The sequence below is a fragment of the Scardinius erythrophthalmus genome (assembly GCF_964197995.2).
Source record: "Scardinius erythrophthalmus genome assembly, chromosome: 8".
NCBI lineage: Eukaryota > Metazoa > Chordata > Actinopteri > Cypriniformes > Leuciscidae > Scardinius > Scardinius erythrophthalmus.
In genome coordinates this window covers 12,275,354-12,288,381 of record NC_138228.1, presented here as the reverse complement: position 1 = coordinate 12,288,381, position 13,028 = coordinate 12,275,354, and the positions used below count along the sequence as shown (strand labels likewise).

The 13,028-nt window shown below is 34.4% G+C and overlaps 1 protein-coding gene across 1 annotated transcript in view; it reads left to right on the top strand.

The window, feature by feature from the left end:
• Positions 1 to 13,028, top strand: part of itpr2 (inositol 1,4,5-trisphosphate receptor, type 2) — a 101,006-nt gene that overhangs the window by 77,167 nt on the left and 10,811 nt on the right. The window contains exons 46-55 of the mRNA XM_081372617.1: positions 3,602 to 3,712; positions 3,883 to 4,075; positions 4,171 to 4,296; positions 5,135 to 5,310; positions 6,517 to 6,681; positions 7,531 to 7,714; positions 8,659 to 8,733; positions 10,437 to 10,567; positions 10,919 to 11,084; positions 12,348 to 12,508. Coding sequence (XP_081228743.1) covers positions 3,602 to 3,712; positions 3,883 to 4,075; positions 4,171 to 4,296; positions 5,135 to 5,310; positions 6,517 to 6,681; positions 7,531 to 7,714; positions 8,659 to 8,733; positions 10,437 to 10,567; positions 10,919 to 11,084; positions 12,348 to 12,508 — 1,488 coding nt within the window. The remainder of the gene's footprint in view (positions 1 to 3,601; positions 3,713 to 3,882; positions 4,076 to 4,170; positions 4,297 to 5,134; positions 5,311 to 6,516; positions 6,682 to 7,530; positions 7,715 to 8,658; positions 8,734 to 10,436; positions 10,568 to 10,918; positions 11,085 to 12,347; positions 12,509 to 13,028) is intronic.

Below are 13,028 nucleotides of genomic sequence, written 5' to 3'. Positions count from 1 at the left end.
GGGCATGCTTTAATAAATGATCTTTGGGGTATTTTGAGTTGAAACTTCACATGACACATACAAACTGACACATACTGGAGACACCTGAGACTTAAATTACATCTTATATTAATAGGTCTTCTGCTTAAAAATTGATCAAACATGTACATTTATTAATGATTACTGACATTTATTTTTAATTAGTGGTGTTTGTTAAGGCAAGTGTCACTATTGCACTTGTTCATACTTAGAATTTACAGTTTTCTATCAAGTAACCACTCAGAAACAACATGATAAAAACCATCCATTACACCCTAGCACCTTGGACCAAGAACCAAGTCCAGGTCACAATTACTTCAGATTTTTTAAAAAAAATGTTTTCATGTAGTTGCGTAATGCTGCGGATGGTTTGAAATGTCAGTTTTGGCCACAATAAAAAATGGACATTTTTAAATAGTTTATTCAACAAGGCAATTGTTTGAATTGATGTGAACTTATGTTCTTGAGAGAACGCTCTGTAAACATTCTTTGATTGTCACAGAAATGTGTGTAAATTTACTTTGTTCCTCAGGAAGTTAAATTGAATAGTGATACTGTAAACGGTTTTGACAAAGAACATTCCCATGTCCTTTTTTCCATTGTGGTTTCAATTTCTTTTTGTTTGCTCAGCATTGTTGGCGTGTTTTTTTTTTGTTAGCTACAGTGCTGAAAAACAACTGCCAAATACAAGATCCTCCTGTGTTTACTGGGAACATGACAAAGTAAATGACATTATTTGGTGTCAGTTTAGCTCTCAATTGCGTGTCTTGCTCTCTTCCAGCTCTTATAAACCGATTCCTGATGTTACTGTAGCTTTGATCTGAAATGAAAAGAACACTGTAAACATTTTTGGCTTAGACCTCAGTGAGGAGACAAAGTGATAGTGTCTCAATGCGCACATCTTTTGTGTTCTTTCAGCGTGTACGAAAACAAGCATGTAAATCCCTCGCTCCTATTTACCGTGTTAAGGCCATTATGCGATGAAGGAAAGCTGAGGGTGTGGAATGATTGCTTGTTTGTCTCAAGGACTTGTCCTTGTTTGAGGTTACAGAGTGACCGTCTGCCTTTTTAGAAAGACTGGTTACTTCAATAGACTGAGCAGCCTTCTTTATGTATAAACTACCTTGTCTTTTATGGAGATGGTTCTTTACTTAAATTAATTGCTTGGATCTTGCTGAGCGATATTGATCGTTCGTTGCCCTTTGATCCCGTCATCTGTTGGAAATGATTTTCAGAACGCTGTTTTTGATTAGGTTGTCTCTGGATGTTGTTGTCTCACTAAGGAATCTTGGCCACATCACTGTGGGTATTCAGTCATTAAGATAAACATCAGAGTTCTTCGGCATGGGCTGATCTTAAAATGTTTTGATTTTGAAGTAATCCGGTTGATTAGTCCTGACCTCTTATGAATTGACTCATCCATTGGTTGCATTGGCATTATGAAACTTCTAAATCGTCAAATCACCAATGCGTCTCTAATAGATTAATGGTGTTCCTGCAACTTCAAGCACTTTGTCTCAGAGGTTGACTTTTATTAAAACTAACAAATTGTAGCATTTGTTCTCTTTTTTTGTTGTTGCTATTTTTCAAATGTTTAGATTTTGTTGATGTACCATTGTCTCAAAGTCAGACTTTAAATTTTAAACTAAGATAATCCATTATGAGTTATTACATCTAAATCTACATCTAAATAAAATAAACCATTTCAATATTTATTTTGTGAAAATTATATATATATATATATAATATAATATATATATATATATATATATATATATATATATATATATATATATATATATATACAAAAAAGACTAGCCTATATATATAATCTATATTTAAATTTGGTTTTATATATATAATTTTTTTACACACATCCTCAGTTGTAGCATTATTTCCACCACGTCAAACATTTTTTTTTAAACTTTTTTAGGTAATACATTTTTTATCAAAAGTTAATATACTTTTTTTATCATGAGATGAATACCAAAAAAAGATAAACATCACTTGAAAACACTTTTTTTGACTGTCCATCATTTTTAATCATGTTGGAATTTTTATTTAGTTATTCAAAAAGTTTTTAAAAATATGCATTTTTTTAATTCTTGAAAAATACAATTAGTTAAATTCAATTAGTTTCATAATAATTATTTAAAGGGCTAATTCACCACAAAATTTTGTTATTCACAATGTTTGTATGAATTTTGTTTTGTATGTTGTAGGGGTGTAACGATACACGTATTCGTATTGAACCGTTCGGTACGAGGCTTTCGGTTCGGTTTTCGGTACGCATTTTCAAACCGAACGGTTCGTTGGACCATTTTTCCTGCCGACCAAAATTTCGTTATTTCAAATGTAGGCGCTCATAATGTAAGAGACGCTGGCGCGACCACAACATTGCCCAACATAAAATGGCAAACGTAATGCAAGCGGAACGAAACTGCTCGTTATTGTGTGGTTGAAGGACCGTTTATCAGTTTGGACCAGTGCAGCGCGAGCCGATGTTGATCAAGCGACACTGTTACTACACAGCGCTAAAAAGATATCCAGTAAAGAAAACATTTGAATTCGCCACAGAAGTAATAACATCGCTGCGAGATCTAGTGAGAAACATTCACATTTCTCCATTAGTAACGGTTCAAACAGCGCATGGAAACCTGGAGAAACATGGTGCCATGAATGAACTATCCAGTGTCCACAGATCAGCAACATTCACCATGGATTTACTGTAGTAACACTAACTGCAACCATGGAAGTTTGGCAGGCTATAATGCTTTCAAGTAACATTATGTCGGTTTTATTTTAACATTATGAATACAATTGCTGCCCTCAAATGTTAATCTGAACTAAAATAAACCTTTGTTTATAACTACTACATTTCATTTTTTCCAAGGAACTGTTTTGTTTTATATGCTAAGAAAAGTCAATTATAGCTCTAGAATTGCTCAAAGTAAAAAAAAAAAAAAAATCAAAGTAAAAAACAATATTTATGATGTTAGTTTTAATAAAAAAAAGAATTCAAAAAATTAAATCAAGGAAATTTCTCTGGCATTTCTTTCTTTTTGCTGTATCAAAAACGTACCGTACCGAACCGAACCGTGACACAAGTGTATCGTATTGAACCGAACCGTGAATTTTGTGAACCGTTACACCCCTAGTATGTTGGGTATCTTGCCACTGTTCTTGTCCATTTTGCTTTTACTTAATAATTGTGTATTGGCATACATAAAATTCTAGCTATGAAATTAAATTTAGCACGACAAAATAAAGGCCATTTTATTACAAAAATGTCCTTTCCGCATTCGTCATTTTCATTAAACAATGTTATAAAATGTAACGCATAATTTGAGGTAAGGTAAAAATGAAACTGTGGTGGAATGTTCGTGTTTTTAAGCAAAAATGACAGAATTCACCTGTACAGGATGTATGTCCACTGATGGACATTATTAGTAGACAAAAACTAAAAACAAATTTAAAATTGTAAGACAAATTTAAAAAATGTCCACATATTTGAAGAATCACCCTGATATGGAACTGTTGTTTCTGAATCTGTTGTGTTGACTGAAGTGTTTTTTATGATCAGTTGGCACGCCACAATAAAACCCTCCAGCAGAGTTTGAAACCTGGCCTAGACCCCAACATCGAGGGAGAGACAGCGCTCAGATACTACGCCAACCACACTGCTCAGATAGAGGTACGACAATTTGAGAGTTTTAAGATAACTGCTTAATTTAATGGCTTTAACTTTATTATGACACATTTGATGACCTATTTACATATCGTTGCTTTTATCAGAAATTTAAGTCAAAGTGTATTATTTAAACTTAAACTTAAAATTGTATCTTTTTTTTATTACATTTTTAGATTGTTCGTCATGATCGCACAATGGAGCAGATCGTGTTTCCTGTGCCCAACATCTGTGAGTACTTAACAGAAGAATCAAAAGTGCGTGTATTCACCACCACAGAGCGAGACGACCAGGGCAGCAAGGTCAACGACTTCTTCCAGCAGTTTGATGACCTCTACAATGAGATGAGGTGGCAGAAGAAAATAAGAAGTGGGTTGTTTTTACTTTGCTCAAATGTAACAATTTATCACAAGTTCGAGTCTGTGCCAGAGTTATTATACTGATGTATTGGTGTGTGTTTGCAGATAATGCACCACTTTTCTGGGTGTCAAAACATATATCTCTATGGGGTAGTATCTCCTTTAACTTGGCTGTGTTAATCAACTTGGCTGTGGCTCTTTTCTACCCATTTGGAGATGATGGAGATGAAGGTACGCCTTTGATTCTTGATATCTAAAAAGTTGCATAATTATGGCCCTATGATTTCCGTGGCACGAAACACAAATGGAATTTATTTATAAAAATGCAGTTGACTGTATAACATGGAATGTCACTGAATTTAGCAAAAATTGGATGAATAAATCAAAAGTGCACATCAAATAGTATATGGACTAGTGTCTGTGAATATTAAATTTAGATATGTAGTTTGCATGTTCTGTGTGAATTAGCGTTTTTATCTGCTACACATACTCAAGTACACAACGTAGTGTTTCATATAAACTTCTCTAGAGCTGCTCTGAGATTCACTTAATCCAGCATTTCACCTTTTCATTTAATAAAAACTAAGCTCTTTATACAAACTGCTAAAATAAAGTTTTGGTTTAACTTGAACAAATTATGACAGAATTATATATTGTACAGTAGAATGTACTTCTTAAAGTACTAATTACAATAATAATAATAAAAAAAGTTTTCAAAACATTATTTTAAAAGTATATCACTGTTTTTCATCCATGTTTTAAATGAAACCTATTTAATTGCAAACCTCTATTGTTGATTACTGCAGTTTTTGATAATACATTTGTAGTAAGTCATAAAAAAAGAAATCCAGAATTTTTTTAAATAGAATTTCTGAAAAAATACAGCACATTTCAAATGGCATTCTTGTTGTTAAAATTTTAATAAATTATTAAATTATCCTTTTAACCATTAAAATGGGATCCAGAAAAATGTAAATGGAAAATTATTTAAATTTTTACAAATTCTAAGGGTCATTACATCATAATGATATTATTTTATCTTCATGCAGTTGATTGTTTTGTCTTTTAGGTATCTTGCCTCCATTCTTGTCAGTATTGCTTTGGGTGGCAGTGGTCGTGAGCACCTTCACATTATTTGTTCTTCCACGGCGTGGAGGTATCCTGGCGTTCCTGGTCACCGTCATCTTCCGCTCTATATACACGCTGGGCTTAGGACCCACACTGCTGCTTCTGGGGGCCGCCAACGTAAGGCAAATTCATTACAAACCATTCACGCTTCATTTAGCCCGTCAGTATTCAGCGTCCGTGAACTGATTAAGTGTCAAAGCGTTTTTTTTTTTGTTTTTTTTTTCATTTATAAACCAACCAAACTTCTATTAAAATAGACCATCCACTAACACCTCATGTCCGCTGATTAATCGTTAATACCTATTAATTACAAAAATCCGCTCTATATCTGGCTAAATATGAAAGATGTCAGCAGAGGATCTAGCGTTGCCATTTTGCATCAGTGTCAGTTACATGTATGATGACAGAAGCGGCTGATGTGCTTGATGTGCGTTCAGATAAAAAATGAGAGTGATTTCATGCCTCCCTCTCAGCCAAATGGAGCTCCAGCCTTCAAACTGCTGACACGTCCCTCTGTTGTGTCAGTCTGTTTGCGTCTGTTTAAGCTGGCGTCTCCTCAGCCATTATGGCACCACATGAAGGACCAACAGAGACATGTGCTGAAACAGATTCTAGAAGTCTGGGATACTAGATGCCACTCGCCACATCTTCCTAGTAGTCGCCACAAACCATGTTTATCCTCGCTGCAAGTGCAGACCGTATATATTTTCTTTCACCTTGCTCATGGTTTTGAGTAAGTACTAGCTTTCTAAGTGACACATGAATTTGCTCTAAATTCAAGGTTTAAGGCCTGTTTACACCTGGTCACTTCATGCATGTTTACTGATCAGATTGACTGTTACAAGTTTATTAAAAAAAAAATAATTGGGAGGAGTAAAATTTACATATGTGCCTTCCAATAGCCAGATGCATTTACACTTGTCCAGTTTCATCTGGAATGAGTCTCATACCACCTCCTGAAGTGGTTTGAGTGATCTCGAAAGCGTTTCAGAGGGCATTAACAACTGGTCTCCTTATGATTGGATAGCTATCTGATCAGGAAAAAAACGCATGACCAGGTATAAACAGGCCCATATTTACTTACTTTGAAGATAACAACAAAGGATATGGAAACATTTTCCTATCATTTAAAAGATATTTCATTAAAAGCCTATTTTTCCCCAGCTATACATGATTTATATGGTTTAGGTGCATTATATTATTTGCATTTATCGTAGTTTTTTCTTTGCTATGTGTGAAAGGTGTTTGTATTGAAGGATGTTTTAATGTGATTGTAAGGATCTATTGCTGTCGGGTAGCATTATCTTCTAATGTCTTTCACAGCTGCTGAATAAAATCGTGTTCCTGGTTAGTTTTGTGGGGAACCAGGGCACGTTCACACGAGGGTACAAAGCAGTTATCATGGACATCTTCTTCCTTCTGCACGTCGGTTACGTCATCGTGTGCATGCTGGGTCTGTTCGTGCATGAGTTCTTCTACAGTATCCTGGTACGATTTCACACTTTTTGCAATATAATCTTTTTTTCTAAATGAAATTAATGATTTCATTCAGTTTTTTTTTTTTTTTTTTTGTGGAGTCCAGGAATGCTTGCTTTGATAGACAAAAAATCTCAATGTTTTTTTATGGCTGTCAAAGTATCTAGCTTAGGATATTAATTATATAGATAATAGAATCATTTACACATTTATTGATTTTTTTTTTTTTTTTTACTATTACAGTTTATTTCTGGCTTCTAAAAACTGGACAGAAATTATGAGATTAGTTACAATTAATTGTATTCTATTGACAGTGCTAGTTTTAACAGTTTTTAACACAGTAACACAGATTTTATTTAATGTTTCTAAAGGTTTCTTATGCTCACTAAAGCTGCATTTATTTGATTAAAAATACAGTAAAATCAGTACTATTGTGAAATGTTACAATTTGAAATAAACATTTTATTTTTTTAATATATTTTAAAATGTAAATTATTCCTGTGATGGCAAAGCAAATGGTGAGTATCATTACTCCAGTCTTTAGTGTCACATGATCCTTCAGAAATCATTTTAATATGCTGATTTGGTGCTAATGAAATTATTATCATTATTAACAGTTGTGCTGTTTAATATTTTTGTGGAAACCGTGATACCTTTTTTTTCAGGATTCTTTGATGAATAGAAAGTTCAAAAGAACAGCGTTTTAAATAATACATTATTTTACATTGCTACAAAATATTGTCAATTTTGATTAATTTAATGCAAATGTAATAATTTATTTTGACTTTAGAACAATAATTAAAATTATTTATTTTTGAAACATGTTTTTATAATATTCCTCTTTCTTTCCTTCTTCTCTAGTTGTTTGATCTTGTGCGTAGAGAGGAAACGCTCCTAAACGTGATGAGGAGTGTGACAAAGAACGGCCGCTCCATCTTCCTCACAGCTGTTCTGGCTATCATCCTGGTCTACCTCTTTTCCATTGTGGCCTTCCTCTTCTTTAAAGATGACTTCCTTATGGAAATAGACCGCCTCCCTTCTTTAAGTAAGCATGAAGTGTACATGATGTCCCTGTCACGCTCTTTGCTGTAATGGCCTCCTATCTTTCCAGCTGCACATTGCATAAAACTTCTTGTTTTGGTCTTTCGTTTCATATTTCCCAAATGTTCTGTATGGATGAAGTCATTATCATATGCTAATGTGCAACCCTGCGTATCGTATATGTAAATGACTTGGTATGATTGGCAGTAAAATGTCTCTTTTAGTGAGAGTAGCACATCTGCGATGAATTCAGTATGTACATGTGGATGCGTGACGGTAAAGATATTCCGTGTATGTGTGTTTATATGAACACATGGCCATGTAGCGTTGTTGAGATAGGAGAGGACCTGCTAGCACATGGCACCTGTTGCATAACCCAGCAGTGGCCACACTCCCTTATATAATCACTTCCTCTGTGCACTGCAGCACTGCACAAGCACTGGGGACAGGAAAGGGACACGCATACACTGGAACACAACAAACATGATTTTATAAAGCTTTTCTATTGTAAAAAAAACTATTGCTGTCAAATCGATTTAATCGCATCTAACATAAAAGTTTTTGTTTACATAATATATGTTTGTGTATAGATATTATTATATTTATTTTATATATATATATATATATATATATAATATATACGTGTGTGTGTATATGTATATATGTATATATATAATGTATATATGTGTATATGTATGTGTATATATACATATACACTCATATATACTGTATATATGTATAAATAAATATGTGTGTGTGTATATACAGTATACACACACAGACATATATATATAAATAAATAATAAAATATGCACACACACACACATATATTATGTAAACAAAAACTTTCATGTTAGATGCGATTAATTGATCACAAACGCATGCTATGAATGCAGATTTTAATGTTTTTACCAAAAAAACTCAATATTTGTTTGGTTTGTTTTTTAGAGAGGCCTAATGTGAAGGAGTCTATGAGCTGTCTGAGTGAGTCCTGTTCCAACTCCGCCTTTAGTTCTCACCACGGTAAGTCACCTCTGTATTTGTTTTTACAGTGGCAACGCCCCCCAAAGACTTTCTGGACAGTCAGGCCACACTTAAAATGTATGAATGTCCTTGAAATAGACAGCAAAATGTCAAACCAAGTGGCATTTAGTTCAAGACATGGCGCACAAGCACAGTTTTCAGGCAAAACATTTCACAAATAGAAGCTTTTAAATGTTAAAACAGTAATAGTGTGAGAAATTTAAATGTAGGCTATTTGGACACTTTATGTTTTTTAGATGTTCTGAGAAAAGTTCTGAGAAATATTTTTGCAGATGCCACTTGATCTGGTTTATTTTTTGGCTAATGTAATGACATTCATGCATTTTTAAAAGTGATTTAGGTGATACTTTTTAGAACCACAGTTTGTGATATTGATGTCCCATCAAATGGGACTTCCATTGTACAGCTGTGCTTATGTATTGTTAGACTATAAAATCCTGGACTCATGGATTTATTTGTGTAGTTTGAATGTCGCATTGAGAAACACATCAAGAATAATTCAACATTTACTCTGCAGCACTGCAGTTTCTCTTTTGATTTAACCGCCGTCTCACCCTTCAGCTGAATGGTCTAGCATAAACTGCGTTACTGGTGGTATGTCGTGTGATTTGTGTGTGCGTGTGTGTTTATGTTTTTTTGAAGTGTATGTTTGTGAAAGGCTGGTCCTGTGTATTTATTATAGAGGTTAAGGTGCTGATATGACCCGTGAGAGAGAGAGAGAGAGTGTGTGTGTGTGTGTGTGTGTGTGTGTGTGTGTTGAGGAGATGACTCATGTGCTGCTTTGTTCTGCTTTGCCCTGGGAGTCTTTAAAGATCACCTGTGCTTCTAGATATCAACACGTGCGCACTCTTTCTCTCACACGCTCACCCTCTTTCTTTCTTTGACCTCTCCCTCACTGTCTCCCATCTCTCTCTGTGTCCCTCATGTATTCCTTACTTACCTTTCCATGCTCATTTCTTCAATCTTCCTGTCTTTCTTACTTTGTTGATGTGTCTTTTCTTAGTCTCTGCTCCTGCACAATTTCTTTTAAAAGCCTAATGGCCTTCTCAAACTGTGTATATACATTACAGTGGGGTCCAAAAGTCTGAGACCACTAGTGCAAATCCCTTTTATTTGCATGTGATGGATAGATGAATAAATGGAATGATTGATTGATTGATTGATTGATTGGATGATGATTATTATTATTATTATTATTATTATTATTATTAATATGAATAATTCTAAAAATGTATAAAAAAAATTAAAATTGTATCATAAAAAAAATGTAAATGCATAATTTAAAATGTGAATATTTCAAGAAATATATCTTAAAAATTATAATAATAATTCTGGATAATTATAAATCTAAATAAATATATAAGAGAAAATATAGTTATAAAACTGAATTATATAAATAAGTAATTAATCTGAATACGCAATTATAAGTCTAAATATATAAATAAAAATGTAAGTAAAAATCCTGAATATATATAGTTCTAAACCTGAATAAATATTTATGAACCTGCAGAAATACTTAATATTAAATATATAAATAAGTAAAAATCCTCAATATATAATAATTTCTGAATAGATAAGTGGAAAAAAATCAAATAATACATATATTCTTGAATATATAGTTACAAATGTTTAAAACTGTTATGTTATCTATGTCTGTATATTTGTGTGTGTGTTCATCCCAGTGGAAGAAGCGGATGAAGATGATACAGAACGGGTGTGTGACACCCTGCTGATGTGCATCATTACGGTTCTGAACCATGGGCTGAGAAACGGGGGAGGAATCGCAGATGTTCTGCGCAAGCTCTCCAAAGAGGTGAACAGAATATCATCAACACAACACATTCAGACATGAGATACGCCAATAAATCCTTCGTGGCGTCACTAATACTGTCAGTATAATCCATGCAGACATCTGTACATCATGCTTTTACAGACCCCTGCATTCGTTTACACTCTCTCTGAGCATCTATCTATATTCTTTGAAGCGTTGCGAAATCAGTTATGGCTGCTTCAAAGGGTCTGTCTGAGTCTTTTTTGTGGATGATTGAAAACTGCTGATCAATAATTTGGTTTAAAAAAACTGAATTTTGTAATATTTTGCTTTTACAGCCGAAATATCTAAAGTAAAATCTTAATTTATAACCCCCTCGCTGTTGCTCCTCAGGAGCCCATGTTCCCGGCACGTGTCGTGTACGACCTCTTGTTCTTCTTCATTGTCATCATCATTGTATTGAACCTCATCTTTGGTGTGATCATTGACACCTTCGCTGACCTGAGGAGTGAGAAACAGAGAAAGGAAGAAATTCTGAAGACCACCTGCTTCATTTGTGGTATGTCTTTCTTAAAGGGAACATGTTATGAAAAACAGGATTAACTAACAAAGGTTAGCTAATCATAACAGTGTCTATATTTTGCAGAATTTCTGAACTAAAATGAAAATGAATAGCTGGGTTCATGTGTTCATTAAAAACATGAAAATATTTGTCTTTTCATTAAATCTTTTGACAAAATCACTGGATCTTTCAGTAAAATTGATATGGATTGTTCTTCAAACCTCAAAGTGGTATGATGGAGCTTAAAGAGGACCCATTATGCTTTTTCAGTACATTTTTAACTTTCTTTAGTGTGTAATGTTGCTGTTTGAGCATGAAAAAGGTCTACAAACCTACAAAGTCAAATTCAAAGGGACATCAAATCTTCCAGGAACGTATTCGTCACAGTATACCACATTTAAATAATTCCCGCCGAAGGCATACACACACAAAAACAAACAGGTGCGCGGCCTAGTTGAGTTACATTATTAGTGTATTGAAACTTGCAGTTATGGTAAGAGGCGTGACATTTAAGAAACACACTCTAAGCAGTTGGCCAATCACAACACACTGGTCCAGCAGACCAATCAGAGCACACCGTGCTTTTCAGAAGGAAGGTCTTTATAAGAGACGGGAACAAACCAGTTACTAAAAGACTGGGAAGAGGGCAACAATGTAAAATATGTGCGAAATAATGTTTTTTGAACATTTAAGCATGAAAACCTATTATAATAGTCTCCAAAAACCAAACTTTGTAAAAGGGTATAATATGACCTCTTTAAGATTTCAGTCTATTCCACATGCAAAAGTTACTTTAAAGGTACAGTTGCAAAATTTCCTTAGTGAGGGCTGAGAATTGTCAAGTAAAACATTTGTTGCCTGTTTTAATGCAAAAAAATTAAATGCTACAAATGTGTAGAATATCATAGCTTTAAACGCAGGTATTTTCAACATCTGCACACCAGCAAAACATCTTCAAATGGCTTGGAACTAGCCAGTGGTGCGTCTGTAAGCAGATGTCATGCCCTGTCACATTCTGTTACTCTGACTGCCTTTGAATTTTTATATGAGGTCTGTGACAGGCCTTTTTATTTAATGGATTCAACTATGATCATGGTGACATTTACTCCACTGAAGAAGACCATGGTAGAGAAGAACAGATGTGGGGGAAAGTTTTATAGTGACTATAAACAGTGGAATACCATGAATAAACAAATGATTTTGACAGACAGAATGGCTTTTCTTTGAAGAATCATTATCTTATTATCTGCTCATCTTCAGGACTTGAGAGAGACAAGTTTGATAACAAGACCGTGTCGTTTGAGGAGCACATCAAGTCGGAGCACAGCATGTGGCACTATTTGTACTTCCTGGTCTTGGTGAAGGTGAAGGACCCCACCGAGTACACAGGGCCCGAGAGCTACGTGGCCCAAATGATTAAGGTTAGTTCTCTGGCACAGTTGGTACCATGATACAGTGACCCCTAAAATGTATGTGGACACTTTGTGTCTGTCAAATGTTATTGGATTTTTTTGTCCCCACGAGGAAAACAGCTTATAAATCAGTGATATATAAAAAGTGATGTTTCTGAAAATGTAAAATTGCATACAATTTTCTGTGATGGATAGGTTTAGGGGAAGGGTTAGTGTAAGGGGATAGAAGACAGATTGTTCAGTATAAAAATCATTATGTCTATGGAAAGTCCCCATAAAACATGAAAACACTGTGTGTGTTTATATCTCTGTGCACTGTTTTCAGTTGACGCCAGCTAAAGGAGACCGTGAACTTCCTTAAAATAAGAGAAAGACCCCCTTGATGGCATTCCTAAAGTCTTTTTATGTGTGTGTGCTCTAATTTGTTTGTTTATATTTGTGTGTGTGTGACCTTCTCTTGCTCCTGGTATCTCACAGATCATACTGAAAGTAGTGTAGTAATTAAAGCCTTCGTTAAGGCTGCTTTTTC